At 47.2% G+C, this 22,973-nt stretch overlaps 1 protein-coding gene across 1 annotated transcript in view; it reads right to left on the minus strand.

Moving 5' to 3' along the window:
• Positions 1-3,337: 3,337 nt before the first annotated feature.
• Positions 3,338-22,973, minus strand: part of FAT4 (FAT atypical cadherin 4) — a 130,038-nt gene continuing 110,402 nt past the window's right edge. The window contains exons 15-22 of the mRNA XM_032955021.2: positions 22,729-22,833; positions 22,108-22,430; positions 17,724-17,809; positions 16,748-16,930; positions 13,814-13,938; positions 10,972-11,297; positions 10,444-10,720; positions 3,338-9,540 (exon numbers count right to left, since the gene is read on the minus strand). Of these exons, the coding sequence (XP_032810912.2) occupies positions 7,511-9,540; positions 10,444-10,720; positions 10,972-11,297; positions 13,814-13,938; positions 16,748-16,930; positions 17,724-17,809; positions 22,108-22,430; positions 22,729-22,833 (3,455 nt within the window). The 3' untranslated portion in view covers positions 3,338-7,510. The remainder of the gene's footprint in view (positions 9,541-10,443; positions 10,721-10,971; positions 11,298-13,813; positions 13,939-16,747; positions 16,931-17,723; positions 17,810-22,107; positions 22,431-22,728; positions 22,834-22,973) is intronic.

The following is a 22,973-nucleotide window of genomic DNA, read 5'->3' on the forward strand; positions in this document are numbered from 1 at the left end:
AAAAGGGTCATTGTATTCACAGAATCCACAGTGATGAGACGCAGATGGATACAAGAAGAAAAAGAACACCCATCCATTGATGTCATTCTCATCACAGATATTGCAGTACCGTGCTCAATACTGTCTGCAATTTATTGATTTAATTAAGATAAAAAGGTAATTACTTTTACTAAATTGACAATTCTCCCAATCGGTTCGAATGTGTAAAATCAATTTAAAAAAATTGAAATGGAAATGGTCATGGTAACATTAATTTGATTCCTTGCCACAGCTTACATCAGGCTTAAGGGATATCGGAACCGGTTCTGGATCCCTCAATTCACTAACTCGCACTGACCAGCATGGGGAAGTATGGTCAAATACCTTCCGTGACCAACAAGACATGGGGAGGCCTTCATTCTGCAGTGCATGAGCAAACAGAGGTAAAGAGTTACGCAGGATATAAATTGTTTAAATATAACTTATAATGAATTGCCATTTCGTTGGATAGCTTCAAATCTTGAAGTTATCTTGGGGATAATTTCAATCTATTATAATGGAACTGAAAACTGGAGCTACAAACACATACTGGGCAAGTGATTATCTTCTCTGTACCTCTCTGATGTCTTTTAAGGTTGTACTCATTATTTTATTTTACATGATGTCCAACGTTTTTTTTTTCTCTCCACGTGCTGGCGGGCTTCTTCGGGTACCATTCAGTTCCCGGCACGTGCAGCGAAATGCCAGACCAGACATTTGGCTGAACAACACGCGACACAACCCTGAAAGCACACAGTAGGCCTGCACAGCATATCCACCAGCACTAACCCAGCGGTGTTACCGTCTATCTCTGCCATAGTCTAAGCGCTGCGTGCGGGAAGAGGTGAATTCAATGCATGCATGATTCATTGAGTACATTTAAAAAGCGCAAGTTTCCATAAATGTTGCTACAAAGCCCAAATCCCAGCACGCCAGTGGGGAATTGAGACAACACCGGGAAAATGTTCTTAGCAGCGTGAAGACATGATGGCCTGCCTCATTAAGTAGTGTCACGGGGTGTTTTACATTCAGCAGGACTATCCTCTTATTGTACATTAATTATACATCGGAAACATATTTTTAAAAAAGGTTCCACACCAAAGGTCGTTGCTCTTAGACGTGGATGTGCCTCAAATTCAAGACATTTTACTTCCAACCAGCCTTTCTTTAGCCATTAATCAACAAAGTTAATGCAATGCATTTTCATTGGCTGTTACACAATTGTGTCGTTAATTGTCACATTTTCATTTTGATGTTACACAATTGTGTCGTTAAATTGTCACATTTTCATTGGCTGTTTCACAATTGTGTCGTTAAATTGTCACATCTTCATTGGCTGTTACACAATTGTGTCGTTAAATTGTCACATTTTCATTGGCTGTTTCACAATTGTGTCGTTAAATTGCCACATTTTCATTGGCTGTTACACAATTGTGTCGTTAAATTGTCACATTTTCATTATAAACTGTTGCATAGAGAAGGATACCAAACATCTCGGTTTTGGCAGACAGAAAGGCTGTCCATGTGTCCCGAAGCTCAGGCGAATATCAGGATTTTTGTCCCGGTTTAAAATGTTCTTAATTACTCAACGATGTGAACAGAGAGTTTTTGGGGCTAGCCTGCCCACTAAACATGCAACGTCGGACCAATGTTGGCCCAACGTTGGTCCACGTTTGCTAGATGTGCAGTGGGGTGGGGGTTGCCAGAGGAGAGGACAGGGCCTGTGGGCAGTAGGCCGAGTCAGCGCCACTCACCACTAAGGTGTTAGTCGCGGCCAATAATCAAAACTCAGGTAACCGTGTTTCGTAGCACGATTCACAAACCGCCGCACCACCATTCTATTTCCAAAGGGTGCATGTAGGTAGTCCTCAAATATAAGAGGTTTTTTTGGGGGGGGGGGTTAGATCACGTAAATGTATAAATGTGTCGTTAAAACCCGCCACCACCCGACACAGCCAACTAGTAAGGGTTGTCACGTAAACAGAACGTGGCCAATTCGTCACTAGTACAGCACTAACGGGTGTGTTGGAGAGCCAAGCCACAACATTTACAATCTGAGCACGACGTTTCGCCAGTAATTACAACCAGCTTCATCAGGCGACAGCCAGATTTGTGGAGAAGTCCTCCACCTGTCTCGTTCCCTATATCGAGGCGTAGATGTGGTGACCACGCTTCTGTGCTCTTGCGCCACTTTGGGGGGGGGGGAGGGGATTACTGAGTCAACGTACATTATGCGAGCCCTTTAAACTTGTCCTTGCTGTCTATTGTGTCCTCAAATAGCCTGTCCACACCTGACACAAATGTAGTTCTTGTGTGCATTGTTTTGCAGTGAAGAATATAAGATATCATAGGAAGGAGGTCACTAGTGCTGTGAGCTGGGGTCCTAGGTGAATTTTGCATTACAGCAATGTGGGGTAGTTAAATTCCTTTTATTGGAATGGTTATTGGTGCCCAGGTCTGCATTTTTCATATTCTTTGGGTCTTTCGGTAAAGTCACGTAGATAGTTTCAAATAAAATAACAAAAAAAACTACGACGTTTCGATCGCAACACAAGCGGTCGTCATTAGGAAAAGGGGGTTAGCCTCTCAAGGCAAGCTGTTTATAAAGGTTCAAAATTGGCGTAGCCTAAGTGTCAGCAGCATGGGCGGGGTATGTTGATGTAAGGGATTAAAAACTGTGTCTCCCAGCATCATGTAGGGCGGTGCTGCCAGGTAATTACACACTCACACTGGTGGCGGTAGAGGTTGTTAATAGAGGTGATGGTAGTAGTGGGCAGTGGTGGTCCTGGTGGTGGGCTTCCACCAATTAATTAGGTCTGCATTGCTAAGTGGATTGATCCTTATCCTCCAAGAACAAATCGTCAAATCGTATCCACTCAATCTCTCTGGCCTATTTATTTAGCGAATGGTTTAACCCGCGACTGTCACACAGTTAGAGAATCAGATACATATAAATACATATGATTGTCAATGTTATATTGTGAGTGGACGTCAGCTCCACATAGCCACAGAGCCACGTGACAGCCTCCTCCAGCACGTGCAGGGCGACCAGTCCGACCCGGAACGCCCTGAAGAAGGGCAATTATCTGAAACATCTCCCATTATTAATACTTCTAAAGGCAGTGTTATTAAGGATGTGTGGGGGTGGGATTTTGCTTTGTAGATGTGGGTTGGGCGGACAGTGGGAGAAGCAGCCATCTCTCAATATGTCCAGGTTGAGTCTCAAAGAAGATGTGCTACTGTAGCCTTTACTATGGAACACACAGTCTAAATACACCAAGGTTAACTAAAGAATAACAATGCATTCTGTACACAACAGTTGTATTATATATAAATATTTATTAAGAGGACATCTTTTTTTATTAAGGGTATTACATGAATTCCAGACATGGTACAATACAAATACATTGCAAAACCTATTTACAAAATTAAATAATTATAGTGTTGGTACAAAAGAAAAATAATACTGATTAAGTTCATCGAAATGGCTGAAGTGTTTATTTTGTTATTGTTTTTTCCTAAATGTAATATTTTCTTCTCAATTTTATTAAACTGTGCGGGCAATAATCTTGCCATGGTTTTTCTTCTTCTCCATATTCCTGCTAAAATTATCATAAACATCATCATCACAAACAACCGAGGCACTCCACAGCCTTTTCCCAGTGAGCATCCAAAAAGCAGCCGGCTCTCTCGGCGGGAATGAAATCATCGAAAGTACCAAACTGACTCCTGGGAAAAAATACCACATTTTCAAGAAGCTTTGTAAAAAAAAATCCAAACAAACAATTTAGCAGGCTGTTAAAACGCACTATCATACCTGTCAACCCATACTACGGGTAACCCCGTATTCTTGTACAGGGAAATTTCGTTTGCAGGTTCATACGGCGTACAACCGTTTCAATACGGGCAAAAAATTCAATTTTGTCTACTTGTTTGTGTTTCTCCCTTGTGATGGGACTTTGTAAGGATGAACGTTGAGATTTATAAGGGGCACGGGGTGACCAATAAGGTCTGACTTGGTCTGTAATAAGGTAGGGCACTGATAAGGGTTTGACAGGTATGCACTATATTAGTCTCCTCATGCCATCATTTAAAAATATAAATTGTGTATGTTTTCAAATCTTGCAAGTGATATGTTGCTGTATAGGAACAGGTGGGCAGTTTGAAGGACAACAGAGGGCAGTTGCGGTAACACCCCGTGCAATACGGGGTGTCACTGCACTGCGTTCCCCAAACCGCGCTGACGAGCGTGGTGCAGTTCACACGCCTCCTCATGAACCCGCAGGGCATCCAGCAGTTGATTGACAAATGGGCCCTGCACTAGGGCTGAACGATTAATCGATTTTAAATCGAAATCGCAATTTGAAACAATGCGATTGGCTAATCGCAAAGGCTGCGATTTTTTTGCGATTTTAAAAGTCCTATTAGTTTCTTATTGGAATTGTTTTATTATTTTAATATTATAACTTTATTTATTTAACTTAACAATTGTTCCATGTTTGATTGTTCTATTTCAATAAAAAAACATTTTTAATAAATACATGTTGGAAGCAATTCATATCTTTAAAGTTTTAATCCTTGCATTAGAATATATAGAGCAGTTCATATGTTGATGGTATCATGTGATAATGCTCCATCACATGTTTTAAATCTATTACACAGTGAATATTGAACTTGACTTAAATTTTTTAATCGCAAATCGCAATATCTGTCAGAAAAATCGCAATTTGATATTTTCCCCAAATCGTTCAGCCCTACTCTGCACGCACATTTATTATGGAAGTTAAAGAAGGGATACTTAAGGTCCCCGGCTCTGCCTACATACGCTTAGGCAGTGAAAAATAACTGCCACATTGCCACACGTCACCAAAATGCCGTCTCCAAGGCAGTTACGGGAAGTAGAATAAAAAATACCATTATATAAATATAGCACAGAACAGCTACTTTAGAAACTAACAGCCATCTTTGATACCTAGGGGACGATACTAATTCTGAATGGACATACAAAATACCAATTGCATCATATGCTACAGATTGTTCCTCTGACTTGTGCTTGTAAATTACCTCGTTCGCTGTTGCGTGAACGCGACGGCATTTATGTGAACGGAATGTGTCATGAACGCACTATATGAAAATGTCCAATGCCGTGCCCTTCATTTGTTTACAGGTAAATAGCATACGGTGCCCTCGGTTGGATATTAAAATCGAGCCCAGTTGTTGTTTGCTACGTTGCCTGCATGCTAACATGTCAGAATGCTGTCATTACGATCCTCCGGTAATGTCAGGCTAATGTGGGCGATGTTCCCTGCCACCGGTGTTCACAGCTTCACATATTTAGTTTTTGAGCACCGACACACCAACCCTATCTCTAGAGCAAGATAGCGTTGGAATCCTCTACCTCTTCCACCCCTGTCACGAACCTAACCTGGATCCTCAACAAATAATGCATCGTGAAATTGTAAAACATGAGGTTCTGGGGGAGTGCACGGCAGAGCACACAGGTTGGCCAGGCTGTCCAGTTGGATAGGCGCAAGCAATTTACAAGCCTTCAAAATGTGTAAAGTGAAAAGAAAACCCCATCACAACAGAATAAGTAATGCAGGCTGGAAGGAAATAGGTTTAACAACACACAAATGTGTGCATTGCACGTACACAATCTCCCAGCCTTATTCAAAGAGTTGTGAAATTGTGGCTATCCCATCATTGATGATTGTACCAAACCAACGAGTCCCTAATGAGAATGAAAGCGGTCAATAGTTGTGCTTTTGTTTCACAGCTGCCTGTTGGGATGGCCGCATTTCCTCAACGCTTTGAGTTGGTGATCTAAATGATAAAATGGCTGAATATTCAGTTCCATTGGGCTGGTGGTTTGGATAAAGCAGAGAGCTGTTTTTTTTCCATGCAATGCACATCTATCCGCATTGTTAACCCTTTCCAAGCCTGCAGCACGCTTTGCACAGCAAGGCAAAGCGTAGCCGCCACTCAACAATGTACCTCGGGTCCAAACGACAGCCTGCGATTCAGTAAACACTGTACACACCGTGGTGGTGGAGTTCACATTAACACCAAACAACCAAGCACAGCACAACTTCTACAAAGTTTCTATTTTTATGCGCCTGTCGTAAACAGCAAACGGAACAACTTCAGGGTATAAAGCAGTAAGGATATAACTTCTGGGTTTCATGCTATCCAGGCATCTCGAAGGACAACTGGCGTTGTATGAGCACATTTCCAGTCAATGGACAATGGGGTCAGGGCCTGGGCAGAAGTTGGGGAACGTAAAAATGTTCCATCACCCCTGTGCTGTCTCCCGACAGACATTTCGCATGGCTTGGAGCACCCTGCCAGACTGCAAAGCGCCATGTTCATCTTTTGTTTATTAGTTTGGTCCTCCCATTGCGTTAAATGGATATGATGTCCCATTACAAATGCTCTTGAGTATTTTTTTTTGTAAGTCCCTGCCAAGTGGTAATTAGTTTCGTTTAATGGGCACACTTACAGCTTAATGAACGACGGCTGGATTCAACCCCCAAGACAATGATCTCACGTACCAACGTATATCAAGCAGATTATTTGCGCAAAAATGTAGTGCTTTTTTTCGTGTTACTTTCAATTCGACATAGCGCATTTGGTGGTGTGTATTGCGATGGAGGAGTTGTAACCGTTAATCGGCCATTGCATTTATCTCGTCAAGAGCGTACACGTTGAATGTTGCCGGTCGAACAACGCGACGGGAAGGGGCAATGTTTCACGTGCGACGTGCCCCATGAAGTCTGCACTCAGGAACGAGCACCGTCCTCTCTGTGATGTCGCCAACACGATAGCGGGTTGCTTGTCAAATTTGCAAGTTCTCCCTTTATTGAAAAAATAAATAAGAATTCTGACCTTAGACGTCCTGGGATTTAGCACAAACATGATAAAAGTCTTCCACATACAAGAGGCTGCTTAGTTCAGAGACTGGTCCCTAGGTCGTACTTTGATGGCCGCTTTACTACAGCTGTTGGGTCACCAATGCAGAACAATAAATTACAATATGAAAACTTGAAAATATGCTTATTGCTTTATTGTTTAACACTGTAAGTGGTATTTGTTAAATACGTGCAATCGTTATTGCTTTTGAATTGTGAACCCTTCAAGCTTTGGAATTTGTTTGAATATGCCTTAAACACTTCTCTTGATCCATTTACACAGCTATCTAGATACACCTGATGCACACCAATTCGTATACACATATGCAAATAACTTCCCAACGCTTAAAAATTCCCGTTGTCATTGTTTAAAAAAGAAAAAGGAACGCTCTACACACCTGCATAGAAACACCATTAAAAACCGCTTTTTATACCAGAAATTCACGGACATGTCGTGCTTGCCAGGCAGCTGATGGTCTTTCTTGAAAAGCAGAAAACCGTCAGCAGCAGCAGCAGCTTTCAGTTTGGCACAAACTTCATACGAAAACAAAACATTTTTAACGCGAGTGAAAAACGTTAAAACGTCAAATATACTCCTCTTGGTCAACATTTTTATTTTGCGTATCTTCATTCGACGCATCATTGACAGCGTCTCCATTTCCCTGGTTCTCTACGGCCGAGAGGCTTGCCAGGTCCACAAACACCTCCATGTAGTGGTCAAGATTAGGGCCGAGGTTAAGCACGGCCTCCCAGTTGAAGGCCGGCGGCACGGCCAACGGCTTGGCGCCCTTCCCCTTGCTGGCACCGTCAGACTGGCGCTGCCGGCGGGACCTCAGCAAGGTGGCCGCGTTCTTGTTCTCGTCTTCCTCCTCCTCTCCTTCCGCATCCTCGCCGTCATCCCCTTCGCCGACGTCCCCCCCGAAGTTGTACTCGGAGAGCTGCCCCAGGCGCAGCGGGCGCGGGGCGAACGTCATCGGCTTCTCCCGCTCGCCTTCAAATTCGGAGCACGTGAACGAGTCGTGCGACTCGCTCTCCGATGAGGAGCTGTCCCCCGCTGAGGGCGGCGGGAAGTCGGACGCTCCCTGGTGGTGACCGCGGAGAGTCCGGGACAGCGGGCGCGCCCGGAAGCGACAGCCCCCACCCACGAGGCCTCCCCCGCCGTTGTTGTCGTCGGACGACGAGCAGGCCTCGGCCGTGCTGGCCAGGCTGGCCGTGTTTCGCGGCCTCCGCACTTCCGACACGGACGACGCGTTCAGCCGCTCCACCTCCTCCAATGAGAGCCCGACGGGGGGACCCGCCATCTCGCCCACTCCCGGCGATTCCAGCCGCATGCGGCTGGGTGGACGGCCTGCGCAGGCCGAGAGGGGGCTCTTGCTCCGCCTCCCCGTGTAGCCCACGGGGAAGGCCGCCATCCCGCTCGCGTTGGCACCGTCCCAGCCTGCGAGGGGATAGTCTCGCGGTGCCGGGCTGCCGCGCAGCGAGCTCCCCGCTTTGAGGAACGAGGGGGCGGATATTGGGCTTTGACGCACCGGCGTTTGCCTGCCACCAACCGTGTTGAGAGGGAGAGGCCGCGACGAGCCGTACAGCCCGGATGAGTGCAGGGGCAAGAGCGGCTGCAGTGGGCAGGTAGCTGTCGGGTGCCGGGAGGACAGGGAGAAGCGGGAGGGTGCGGCGGGTGCAGGATTGTTACCGTAGCTGTGAGGCCGGAACTGGCGGTAATGCTGCACCACGTCGGCGTCCGACGGCGCGATACTGCTGGCGTTTTCGATGTCGTAATGTTCCAGCTCATTGTCGGGTGTGGTGCTGATGGATCGGAGGCGCATCCCCCTCTCCTCATCCTCGCCCTCGCCAATATCCGTCTCGTCAGCCATCAGGTACGGAGTTTCCCCTTCGATTATGTCCGGCTTCGCCACGTGAGTCTCATGGCCAAGCTTGCGCTCGGGGCTGTCGGCGCCATACGGTGGCAGATTGTCTCCCGAGTTGAAAGCCTCATTCTCGCTGCCTTTGTTTTTCTTTTTCTTCTGCTGGTGCTGCTGTTGCTGCTGCTGTTGCTTCGCCTGGCCACCGTCCTCCTTCTCCTTCATCCTCCCGGCCTTGCGACGGCGGCACGCGAGCAGCACGACGAGGAGGATCGTCAGCAGCAGGAAGAGCGCGCCGACGGCGGCGATCACCATCGCCGCCCAGAACGGGAAGGCGGCCCTCTCGACGAGCTCGCAGCGGCGGCCGGCGCCGTCGGCGCGGCACACGTGCTCCGCGGGGCATTTGGCCGCGACGCAAACGGCGGGCACCTCGCAGTCCCTCCCGGCGTACTCCGCCGGGCAGTGGCAACCGTAGCCACGCGCACCGCCCGTGGCGGGAAGCGGCGAGCAGCGCCCGCCGTTTTGGCAGGGCTCCCTGGAGCACTCGCCCGGCGGGACGCAGGCGTGGGCGTGCCAGCGGTCGACGCACAGCAGGCCGGGCGGACACCGCGCCTCTGCGCACACGTCCGGGCCCCGGCAGCCGATGCGCAGGGCGCCTCCGCTGTCGCTGGGAACCGCGTCCGCCACGGGGCTGCCGCCCGAGAACGGCATACTCATCCCGTTGTACTTGAATTCCAGCACGCAGCCGCTGAAACCTACGCGTATTAAAAATACAAAAGGGTACAAGGTTAAGATGCAATCCTGAAGTTGAAACTAAAAACCTAAAATACTTTTTATTTGATGAAATAAATGCCCACTGAGCTATGTAGCTCTTTTCCAGAAGTGATCTGGCTATCACAAATGATAGCTCAATGAAGTGGCTTATCACGTTGGAACCTAGAGCAGCCAAGTACTCTAAACGCACTCAGCTTCTAAATATTGGCACCCCGGGGACAGCATGCAAACTCCAAATATACAGCAGGCGTCAGGGTCGGGTCCAAACCCACGACCTCCTGTACACCGGGTGAGGTAGTTAATGTCTTGCCACCGTTACTTGCCATGCCACAAGAGGGAGCTCTATAAAGCCATCTCTACAGAGGGTATTGTCGCCTACTCTACGACAATGGCTAGATGTCGTGGAAGAGGTGGGGAGCATAAATACTTTACTTCATCACACACTATCTGCGCTCATTTAACTCCGATCACCATGATTGGCTACACACTGTGCGAAAATAATTAAACAAACATAGACAGATATTGTAGCGTGCCCATTTAGACTGCTGGATGGGCAGAGGCTCGAGCCAGGAGATCGAATCGGTGACCATTATACTGTGGGGGCATGCCCAGTATACTCTTTTTGAACAGAATGTGCTTTAAATATTATCATAATAAACATGTAAGAACTCAAAAAGTGTCCCAATGTTCAAATGACCCTTTGGCAGTGGCAACTTTGCTGCCAGTTCTTTTTCGCGTGGATACATTTTGAGCCAGTCTCTCCAGAGGACGAACACCATTTGACTTTTCCATTGCACCCCATCAGGACCCCTAAATTTAAACGTCGACCGCTACTTCGGTTGCAACAAACAATTTCCATCTTCTTGCAAGAAACCTTCACTGACCTGGCTCTTTCCCGCGCGCTAACGGTGAAGACGAGGGCTGGTACGGCAGGCCCCCGAGCGAGAAGGAAGCCACGGCTGGGCCACTGAAGTCGTGCGTGGGCTGGGTGACGTCCCTGGGTGCCTGGCTGTCGAGCGCGAGCTGAACGAGCGACGGCCCACGCCTCATCGCCCGAACCACGTGCCACTCGCCGTCGTCCACCGTCTCCTCCGAGAAGCGTCGCTCCACGCGGCCCGTGGCCCCCGCGTCCGACACGTACACCAGCCGCCCCTCCACGAGCTGCAATCGGGGGGCGGGAGGGGGGGTCACAGAGCGTAGTGCCTGCCGTCAAAACTTTCAACATCCTCTCGCTCGCCAGCCGAACGCTGAAAATGTTAATTAAGCCAGCCAAATCGCTTGCAATGAACGTTAAAGAGCGCCCAATTAGAACAATTACATAACGCAGTTATTCCTTATCCTAAGTCTCATGTATACTGAAGAAAACTTTTTCCCCCCACAATTAAGAGTGGAGGAGGGTGAGACTTTCTCACCTTGATCGTGGTGTGATTTCCAGTCTCGCGAACTTGCAGCAGCACGCCCTCGGGTCGCCGCGTACGGAACGTGACCTCCAAGCTGGACTCCGCCTCACCGCCCGCCGTCTCCGCCGCCGCCTTGCCGGGACGCCCGCCCCTTTTGGCGGCCGCGCCACGCTCGTCGCCGCCGCCGCCGCCGCCGCCACCGCCGTCGCCCGAAGCGCGCCTGGCCCGCCCGCCATTCGAGGAAGGGGCGAGCAGGCGATCGCGACGGTAGCTCTCGCGAACCACGTAGTCCAGACGGCCGGAGCCATCCAACCCCAGCGCCGTGTCCTCCGAAATGCCTGCATCAAGCCGATTCACGGAGAGGCGCGATGTCACCAGTGAGGTTTGAGGATTGTTGTCGCCGTCGTCGTTGTTGTTTCTCGTTGCTTTGCTTTGCTTTGATATAGTGTGTGCACCGTTGGTATTGATTGGGCATGAGGCGTTGCAGTGAATTTCGTGCTCACAAGGACGAATTGCTCATGTGTGGTTTGTGCAAATGATATGCTCATCTTGCGTTTAGGATAATGGTGCATAACCCACTATCTAAATAAAAACATATAGAGACAATTAAAAACAAGGACAAAATTTATTATAAATTGACACATGCGCCTTAATGAGGACAATAATCAAATAACTGGGGTGTGTGTATTTGGTCCTGATTTGATTGATTGAAATAAAATGTTGATGTTTCACTGCTAATCCACGTTTGAAACTTTCCCACTTATCCAAGAACAAAACAAATGTTATAAATCTCCCCAGAGCAATAGACGGAGGCTGTTTTCTTCGTCTATTTTAGGGGAAACTCCTGTTGATTCACTTTCACAGCAACACGTGCCATGACACGCTGAAAATACGGGTAGAGTCGGTCACGGTTTCCGAGCCGCACCATTTCTGCAAGACACTGCGAGGCGGCAGCTCCAATGGCTTCTCAAGTTCGCAGGAAATAAGCATGACGGGCCAACGTTTGACTTGATGCCAGCGAAAGCCACACCACTCTACACTGTGGGCTCCAGCTGTGATCTCTTTCACTGGTTGATTCCGTAACGGCAACCATTGCAGAGCTGACTAAATGTTTGTGACATTCCCATTTTGTTTTATTCCTCCTCCCTTGGAAATGGACGCAAAGCCTCGCTTCAGAAACGAACAAAATGTTTGGACAGCCAGCATTAATTTTCTCATTACTTGGTACGGTAGCGACTACAACGTCTGCTCAGCTTGGCTTTAACGCACGTGAAGTTAAGGGCCCGCTGCATCTCCAGGCACCTGCTTGAAAGGCGGCAAAGCAATTAAGCTGCTAAAATGGTTTTCCGTTTGGAGGGCATATGAGACACCTGTGACAAGTTCAGGACTCCGTGCTCCCCGTGCCAAGCACAAATGAATTGGCTCCTTGTGTAGCTGCGAATGTGCTAGCACACACAGATGGCAAGTGTGGGCGGTAGTCTGCAAGACCTCTAAAATAAACTATTTGTCGCCCTGTGGCTCAAAAGTGTATTGGATACAGCCTTCAAATGTGACTGAAATACAGGTAGTCCCCGACTTACGATGGTCCGACTTACGATATTTTGATCTTATGATGGCGATAGCGATATGACAAAATTGTACAATATTTTTAATTTCGCGCAGCAGGCAAACACAGCAGCGTACGAGGTACGATACTGTAACTGTCTTCCGACAACTAAGTTAATGTAGCCATCAGCAACCTAACATCGTTCAAGTGTGCAGATGACGGACAGAATCTTGGTGAGTGCAGTAGAATATGATACGTTACGATACGTTCAATGCGTGTATGATAAATAGCTTTAGCAATTTCATTTTATGGTTACCACGATACATACGTTCAATGCATGTTAAAAGTTTTTTTTTATAGCAGATAGGATTGTTTCCTGAAAAAACTTTATATGAAATTGCAGTTCATATAGGTAGGCTAAGAATTTACCTTGTTTTTTACTTTAAATTTGACTGTGCAATACAGTAAATATGTTGTAATTACTGGCGAAACGTCGTACTCAGATTGTAAATGTTATGGCCTGGCTCTCCAACACACCGGTTAGTGCTGTACTAGTGACGAATTGGCCACGTTCTGTTTACGTGACAACCCTTACTAGTTGGCTGTGTCGGGTGGTGGCGGGTTTTAACGACACATTTATATATTTACGTGATCTAACCCAAAAAAAAACTCTATTATGGATATAATTAGCCGTGTTAACACTTAAAGATAGAATATAATGAGCGATGATGGTTTCATCTGGATACAGTTTTTAAATGTTGTTTTAACCCTTTCCCATCCCAAGATGTCTGCAAGTTGTAGGTTCGGTCCCGTTCACTGCTGAATCTCGGAACTCGCAAGTGGTTAGCATAAATTTTATTTAGAGAGGCATAGCGCTGCTGTTTTATAAAGACACTGTACTCATCGCAGAGAACTGTAGTGACACGACCGCCCTCTACGATAGCTGGCGCCAAACTGTGCCACACGCCCTCCCGCATGGCCTTGTGGGAGCCTCGGTATCGAAAAAGTGACTTTATTTGAGTTTTTCTTTCAATTCCGTGTACATCATCGGAATGGGGAAGGGTTAATTTACTCGTCTTTACCCAAAGGCATGCTCAGATTGTTATGCCTCGTGAATTTTACGCATTGTAACGTAACATATGGTTTAAAAAGCAGAATTTAGCAGAATTTGAACCTCTGATGCAGCATGACCGCAAAAAGGAGAAATATGGAAGGAATTTTGTTCGGTCCCATTGTCGCTAATGACATTGCGGAAGCGGCCAGGGGATGATGATGGTGGTGAGGTTTTGGCATTTAAATTTAACTCACGTTTCTCGCAGAGGTCTCCCGTGAAGCCATCGGGGCAGACGCACAACTGGGAGGACCACATGTCAAGGCAGGTGGCCCCACTGAGGCAAGGCCGCGCTCGGCAGGCCCCCTCCAGCCGTGGGCACCTGGAGGGAGGCATTCGCACAGGATTCGTAACGGGCAAATATCGCGCGTTAAAATAAATAAAAAAGCAAATGCTTTCTCTCACGTGTAACCGAGTTGTACCGCTTGTGGTTCAGTACATTTGGGGCGGGAAATGTCGGACAATACGCGGCAGGAACACAAAAAACACATCGCTGAGCTAGACAGCACAACCAAGGAAGGCTACGCAATAACTTGTCAATCCACTTCTGGATGAAGGCCTCCCAACACTGTGTCTGTCGTGTGGGCGTTGTCTGACCATCACTTCAGCGTGGCTTGGTGGAGGTTCAGATAGCATTCGCCAATGGCAGAAGCCATGGCTGGGAATCTAAATTTAGGTCGCTGGGTTCATAGCGTAGTGCGCTAACCACTTCGCCCACCCATAAATGACCGGGTTGTTGACGTTAATGGTGAAACGGCATCCCTGACCGGCGCAGCATAGGGTGGTCTTCAGCCAGCAGTGGATTGAAAAAGGGCTGAAAATCGTTTTTTGTGAACGTGACCGAATGTGGCACTTAACCAAATAAATAAATTACCAGCGGTAAAGTGACACTGAGAACACATTAGAAAATTAATACCAAGAAACAGCCTCTTGTTTTCAGAATGGATTATTCATCTCGTAACAAAACGCCAATAGCACGATTGGCATTATATGGGGGGGAAAGAGGGAAACAAATTGGGCTTGCTTCCTTTACATTACACGGCAGATATTGCATTTGTAAAGACAGTTGGTGGAGGCTCATTTATTGTTTTTCTCTTAATCTCCATCCAATTCAGACCGAACTTTCCTAGTCCTGTGCTGTTGTTTGTGTAATGGATCTATCAATTTGGCTTTCTGGGTGTTTGAAGTAAGTAATGGATATATACACAACTACTACATTTAACTCTTTTTTTCCACTGCAAGTTTAGGATAATTTATAGCAGCTGCTTGGGATTAAAGTATCATGTATTGTTGGATTTGCTATGTCTCAAATGCTCTTAAAACATCTCTGTTGTACACAGTGTGCATTATAGTATTCGTTCATTTGGCCAACACCCAGGGCAAGTATTATTGGGCACCAAAGCTCTGGAAAGCCACAAAGAACTAATTTACCACAAACGTGATATTCTGTGTTGATTTTCAACATGTGTTCTTTTTACACTGTTCCAGAAAAGCTATGTTATTTTAGAAATAGATTCGGTTTTTTTTCACTTGTAAAAGGATTTTGCTGTTTTTATAATGAAGACACACCAATTTTTCCATGAAGACTTTGCCAGTGCGTTTTAGAGTATATTGACTTTACGAAAATTTACTGTTGCTCATCCACCAAAGTAAATTCAGGGGGTATTAGCTTATAGCCAAGCTTTGGGTGAGAGTGCTTTAGAATAGCAATGAATGCATGAATACATTTTACCAAATACAGAAAAAAGAAATATGTAATTAAATTACTGAAATATTAATGGCAGCCTTTCATTTTTCATCAACGGTACAATTCTTTAATGTCATGTAATGCAGCATGTCTGGTTTCTGTTCTTAATATGAATCACATCCATTAAATATGTTTCATTGTAAAGCCATGCAAAATGATCTCATATGGGCAAGTACAAATCTTGTATGACATCAATCGTCTGGCCCAAAAAATACCCCAAATTCACAGCGTGTGGCTTGTACCACACGGTGTTAAGTTGGCGGTGTGTGTTCCGTGATCCCACAGGCCGAAGGACCTTTTTGTATATTTTTGCAGCTCGTGCCACGTTGTGCTACTCGGCACGTGACGTGGAAGCGGTTTGCCCCTGGAAGATGAACGTGGCATCAGTGGTCCACTCTTCCCGCAGGGACGGCAGAGAAAATGTAAGCTCATTGAACAAGAAAAGGTGTGCTCAAGTAGTTTACAAACTTGGCAATATTGCCCCCTTCAATCTTGTTACAATGTGCACTGAACTTGAGCATTAACGAGGATATACCATCTCATAGCAAAACTCTCCATTATTGCAATGTTTTCCTTGATGCCTTTTCCAAAATCACACATCTCCAAACTCCAAATGCTGCTGCCAGACAACTCGTAAATTAGACCACATCACCCCAATGCTCTGATGGCTCCACTGGTTCCCAAATCAATGCCGGATCAGTTTCAAGATCCCACTCATTGTCTTCAATATCCTCCTCCATGGACTTGCTCCTGCCCACCTCTTCCCATCTTCTTCTACTTCTTCATATGCCTGATATAGATGTAATGCAAAAATTATCACCAGAGCAACACAATTTCAAATTTTCTTGCTGTGGTTTTCACACCTGATGATGATTGCTTGTGTTGCAGTCGAAACGTCGTGTGTTGCAGTCGAAACGTCGCGAGAATTTAATTATTTTATATATTTTTTTATTTATTTTATTTTATTGTTTCCCTTCTACGAGACTTTACCGAAAGAAACAATAATATGAATCCCTGCAGTCATGAAAGCTTTAAATCAAAACTATAATTTTACATTGAGGTGCTTGAGCCAGATTATTGCATGAGGAGTGTACCGCTGTGAACTTCTCCCCTGTCATCTCATCAAACCGTACCACCCTCCAAGCACTCTCTACCCCAGAAACCAAGGACTTCTGTTGGAAGCCTCTAATCAACCCTCAGTCGGTGGGAGGTCACTCTTCCTCCTCTGCTGAGCGCATGGGCTGGCACTCCCTTCCCCCCTGCCACCTAAGCTGCCGACTCATTACCACTGTTTCTGGTCGAGTCTCAAGACCGCCCTCTACTCTCCTCCACGCTGCACTCTCCTACGACTGCTTCGAACATGACCCCTGGCGAGCGCACGTACGTGTCCAGGACGCCGCTGGCGGTGAGCGCCTGGCTGGGCTGCAGCGGGGCGCCGTTGATGCTGAACTCGCGCACGCAGCCGACAAAGTCGTGCGATATTCCGCTGCGCCGGATCAGCGGCAGCAGGGGCAGGAGCGAGGCCACCCCACCAGCCCACGCGCGGCCACCGTGCACGTCCAGCGTCCTTGGGGGAAGGGCGTCGGGATGTCAAAGTGGCAGCCTTTCAGGGCACATCACGAATGATACATTGCACTCACCTTTCGAAGACACCTTTTAAGTGCTGCTATTGTATCATCCGGTTTAACAACATGTCACATTTCAGGGCTTCCGATAAGCGCAGTCTACTCACATGCCATGGTTAGGGTCAGTGAGTGGATGGCTTTCGGTGTGTAACCGTCCTCTCAGCGGTGTGCTAGGTGACACGTGCCAATGTTATCATGCTTATACGACGAAGATGTTGGAAACCTGCTGGGATTCGACGGATTGTCATGTTTTGGAGCAATTATTTAATTCAAGAATGTATTATTTTTCTGCCTAGAAGTTATTGTACATGATTTTTGTTTTGCTCACATTCATCCTGAACCCAACTTTGCGACCTTTGTTATTTGGTCTTTCGAAGATTTCCTGCAGTGCATTCCCATTGCGCACGAGGAGGACTCAATCGTCTGCAAATCTGAGATTAATTAGTTTCACCATTGATATGTATGCATTTATTTCGATTATAATATACTATTTTAAAAAACGCATGGTTTTAACAACTAAATGAATGGCCATTGTCCAATCTCTGTACACTTATTGAACATTTACCTGATCGGCAATCGGTGCACCGAGTATACAAGAAAACCCTTGAAACGCGGGGGTGGGGGTGGGGGGGGGGGTCAAACAGACGACCTTGACTTCACGGCAGACATTCATCATGCCTGGCAGCGCGCAGACTAAAAAGTTGCTCGGGCGACGCGTAAAGGGACGTCACTCACTGCGCTGACCCAGTGCCAGGGCTGCTGGTCGAGCAGTAACCGGCCACCGAATTCTCCGGGCAGTCGTCCACAGCGAGCGACCCGGCCTGCAAAGTGACGACAACGCAGCCACAACAACAAACAAACAAGCAAGCAAACGGGTCAAGACGCCGGCACGCGTCGCGGCTCGCAACGCGTTGCTTCTCGTGCCGCATTTCCCAGTTTGCCGCAATTGATTGCGCTCTCGTGAGTGGCAATTATAGAATTACGGGGGGGGGGGGGGGGGTTGAGCCCACTCTAAGCAGAGGCCCTGCACTGCGTGGCGAGACCCTCATCCAGCAGTGGATTGACAAAAAGACTGTACATGTATACTGTTAAGGAGCAATGTCAACCATTTTAGTAAATCAGTGAAGTTATCTGACAGAGTCCTGATCAATGTGTGAACTCATAAATAATACCATGTTTATCAGCAGTGATTGTTACATTTGCTCATTGTCACCAGCCAGGCTGGGCCTTCAGTAACAGACAAAAGGCTACACAATATTATTGCATTCTCGTGTCTACACAGCCATTGTAGCTTATTCACGGAGATGTCCGGCAAACACGACGGAAGTGTTTTAAATATAAATTTACGGTAGTTCCCGGTCGGTAATTTACAAGCGCAATAAATTTGGACTGCAACATTGGTGCATGTGTGCATGCCAGTTACAACAACTACGTGACAAGACCTTCATGGTCCACTTTAGTGCAGGATGGTGAGGCTTTTGGTGATAACTCCGCTACTTTAAAGGGTAGGTGAATTACTCGTATCGTCGCCCACTTTACGGACGCGGTGAGCGTGCTCTGGGCAATTTTCCGCTATTTACGTGAATCTTTAAAAAAAAAATGTTTTGACAACAGAGGTAACGCGTCCAACACAGCAGGCGATTTCGCAGGCTGTATTCGCCAAACGTATCAGCGAGGAAATACGTTTTCCGGATAAAACCACCGACAGAAACAAATTGTTGGTTGTTTGTCAAGATATATGTGTGTGTATATACTTGCTGAAATAAATTACAAATGTGGGGTGCTTCCCATGAGTTGGAATGGTTGGAACAGTGGAATTACGATCTAAAGAGGCTCAGTTCGATTCCATCTCCCAGCATTGTAGTTGAAAGATTTGTGCAAGTTGCTTTACTAGACCCTCCATCTCCCCCCCCCCACCACCACCTTCACCTCTTCTTACACAGCGGTACATCATGATCAATCAATCGGCAGTTCGAGCGTGGTGGCGTAAAACGTGGGGACACCCCTCTCTTCCAAGATGTAAGCACGTACGTTGAACTTCGTTCGCACCGTACGTAGCCGACCGTGCTACTCGAAGGCGCGGGGGAAAGGACAAAGATGTCCAGCCGCGTGTGGATGAGTAGGCCAATGTACCCTGTATAGAGGGGATCTCTAGAGCGCCCTCCAGTGGCGGCTCTTCAGCCAGTCAGTGGCGTAAAAAATCGATAGCGGCGATGCAGCCTTTGCCTTAACTTGTTATACGAGAATTAAACATGCGGTGAGAAAAACGGCGCAATGAAAACCGAGGCATGCATGGCACAGCATGTGCTGGGATTGGCCAACGCTGGCAAAAAAAAAACTGCGGGGGTGGTGGGGGTGGGAAATGTCCTGCGGTCAGGTCGCCTTGATGAATTCAATGCTCGAGTTTCCCCCAGATAACACTCAGAGCGCAGCAGGGCCTCGCCTGAGCCCGCTGTCGCCAACAAATCATTTGACGAGGCACACGCACACGGATCATAAGCAAACACGGCCTCGTAATATGGCAACCCGCACACAGCTGGCGAAGCCACTGGATCGACTTAGGCAACAATCCACCCGGGCAATCCTTGCCCCGGTTCTCTCAGCCAAGGCCTGTTATGAACTAATATGGACTCAAACCTAGTTAGTGTTTTCAGCTTAATGACTCTGAAAACAGCTCGGGGGAATTACCATTTTTTTTTTCAAACGTATTCGACTAAAAGTCGTTTAAATTACCCGGGGATGGATGAGGTGTGCACGTTCTTGGTCGCGAGCCTCATCATGCCCCCGCCATAATTCCACCTCTCTGAGCCAATTTTGACTATTTCCAGTGGTTTTAAGAAAGTGCCTTCCAACATTCCCTGGCTCTTGTACAACGTCTCCCTCGAAAAGCTTCCACACGCATGCCGCTGTGGGAATTTACCAGCCCCCCGGTGAGCATTGCGCGTATTAAACAGGCACGCGGCGGTACGAAATAACCGAGCTATTCGCCTTCTCTTTAACCGTCCCGGCGAACCTGCAACCCGCCAGTATAAACCTTCGCCGTTTTGCGCCGCAACTGTTCTTGTTGTTAGAATCCCTGCATCGATCTGCAGGCAGCCCGAGAAGCTCGCCTCTCTTGGCCACAACTCTGGCTTGGTTAACCGACGGTAAGGTTGGCTTTTTTATTTATTTTGCCCTACGGAAGACGCAGGAAAAAGTTGTGGTGCAGAGTCCGGGTAGGACTGCTTCCAATAAAAAAGGTCGCTCACGCTACACGCGTTCGTACGCGTGTTTGTTTACACTACGCACGCGGTGGGAGGGGGGCACTAGAGGCAAGGCCACGTAGTCTCTTTGGAAGCCGCACGCCTGCAATTTAAATGGTCACTAATTGGATAACTGAATGATTTAATAACCTCGGCTAATGAAATAAGCTCATTCTGGTATTGCTGTTTTTATTGGAAGAACTTAAATGCTTAAGTTTCAATTATGAAATACTTTTGCATGCAGTAATGTTATTAAACAGAATGAGTGTGTCATTCTATAAGGGGTATTGTTATTTCAAAGCTAACTCAATTCTACCACCTCAAACATATTTATATTCTATGTCCTGTAGTATTGTTGTATTTTTAAAAAAAAACAAGATTTCTCACAAATTATTTGAGATAAATAAATGTTTGGGGTAGAGCAATAGCGCAGTAGTTAGTGAGCAGTGGTTAGTGCACAGCACGAATAATCAATAGGCCTGTGTATTATCCTCAGCCACGGCTAACAGCAGTGGCGAGTGTTATCCGAAATGGTCCTGAGCTCCCTCTCTTTACCGACCCTGCTGCAGTGACCAGCCAAGGAGTATCGCTTTGCTTGCGTTTTACCCAGTAAAATCCTCACCGAGTCTCAACACTTTTTCCTAAGGAGGCGCCTGCCAAATTTCACAGCAGAGTGGGGGGGCGATGTTCACATGCGTAACCCTAATTGAACAATTTGCAGGTAACTTTTTTCAGAATGGAGATGCTTTGGCAATACCAGCTACATTGTATTGGGTGGTTTTTTTTTTACTAATGGAGGAAACCAGAGAAGCTGGAGGAAACCCATGAAGAACGGGGGGGGGGGGGGGGGGGGACATTCCGAACGCCATGCAGAGAGGTGCCCGGGTCGAGAATCGAACCCAGGCATGTTGATGTGAGGCACGAGTGATGCCACTGGGCCACCCTGCCACCCACTAGATGGTAAAACAACCCCAATGACTAGTATAGAGTGGGCAGAACTTCATTCAGTAGAAGATCGACAAGAGGGCTTCTTTTTTAAGTCCTCTGCTCAAAGGCAGGTCATTGACAAAGTATAGTAAATCATTATTATTCATTATTAAAAAAAAGTGTTGCAGCCTCAAGTGATACATTTCAAGCAATTATGTATAGGGTATCTTATTTAAAACACACACACACAGTGGGAACATTTGTTATTTTTCCAATAAATCATTGAGTATATAAATGGTAATATTCAATAAAAAGAAACATATAATTTGAGTCGGTCTAGCGAGGCACAGCGTGGTCTCAAACGGAGTAATATGAACAAGCTTGCTGCTTCTGTAAGGGGTGTTCGGAGGAATGCACAAAGCCAACGTGAGTCAACAAACACCTATTTGAAGGCTGGCCGGAATGCGCACTATTCAATGCTTGGCAAAATGTAATATAACAAAAAAAACCACCACAATTTATTTTATTTCACTCGGTCAATCAAAGACCACCACAAACGCGTGACTGTGTGCCATAATCCTCTGATCTAATGTACATGTTTAATGAAGCGAGCCACCTGCTAAAGAAACATTTAATATATATAGTACATATATTGTGTGTATATATGTCATTATGAGTCATATACGTGGGAGGGGGGGAGGGGGGTAGATTTTACAGCAATGTTGCTTGAGGTCCGTGGGTTCTCATCAATAGAGGCCGCGGGGGATGGCCCCACTATTGAAAAACGAAATCCTAAACAATAATTACCTGCTTATTACGAAGATTACAAACTGTATATACCCCCCTCTCCCTCCTCCCTTGCTCCCCTATTACTATGAGCTCCCATTGCTCACCATCGATATCTCTATATATATACACCCGCAGGCCACCACTGCCCGCGGTGGACTCACCGCTCCAAAGCGCTTGGCTATAACCGTGTGGAAATGTCCATCGGCCACCGGCTGGGCGGTCTCCATGTGCACCGCGCCCTGGCCCAGGTTGTAGGAGAAGCGCACGCGTCCGTCGCGCACCTCCAGAGCCAGGAACTCGGCATCAGCAGCGACGGCCGTGCCCGGCGAGAGCGCGCCGTGAGTGAGGAGCAGCAGGCCGTGGCGCCGCGTCGTGGCAAACTCCACGGCGAGGACGTTGCTGCGGCCGTCGAGCGCCGGGACCTCGAGGAAGGAGAGCTCCGAGAAACCGTAGCTGGTCAGCTCGCAGCGCGCACCGCTCATGCCTGGGGGACACGCGCGCACAACGCGCGCGCGCAGACACGTGTCGCTTGAGCCGTAGCACTTTCCTCGCAACGAGAGGCACAGGCCTGCCTTGTGCTCTGACTCGCGAAGAAAGGGGGAATGTCACTGTGCATTCTCGTGCGCTTTGGGTTTTTTTCCGCATCAAGACCATTGCCAAGTTAGTTCGCGACGGTCTACGATTTCACGCGAATTCAATTTACCGAAATGTCCATTGCCAATTATGGCCGCGGTCGGCTTTTTGTCGCTCTGCCTTGACAGTGCAGATGGAGAGTCACTCACCAAACGGGCATCGGCATGAGTATCCAGTGGCGGTGTTGACGCAAGAGCCGTTGTTGTAGCACGGAGACGAAGCGCAGTTGTCCACCGTCACATCACAGATTTTGCCTGCGAGTCGACAGAATCGAAGGTTCGACGCGCAAGGAATTTATTTAACCGTCATTGCTGTTTCTACACAATAGAAAAATGTCAGTAAAACTAATTTCGAGCGATGAAAAGTATTGTATTTTGTAAAAAAAAAACATGCG

This window comes from Petromyzon marinus, chromosome 16 (assembly GCF_048934315.1).
Source record: "Petromyzon marinus isolate PM22_M1 ecotype Great Lakes invasive population chromosome 16, UKy_Petmar_22M1.pri1.0, whole genome shotgun sequence".
Lineage (NCBI taxonomy): Eukaryota > Metazoa > Chordata > Hyperoartia > Petromyzontiformes > Petromyzontidae > Petromyzon > Petromyzon marinus.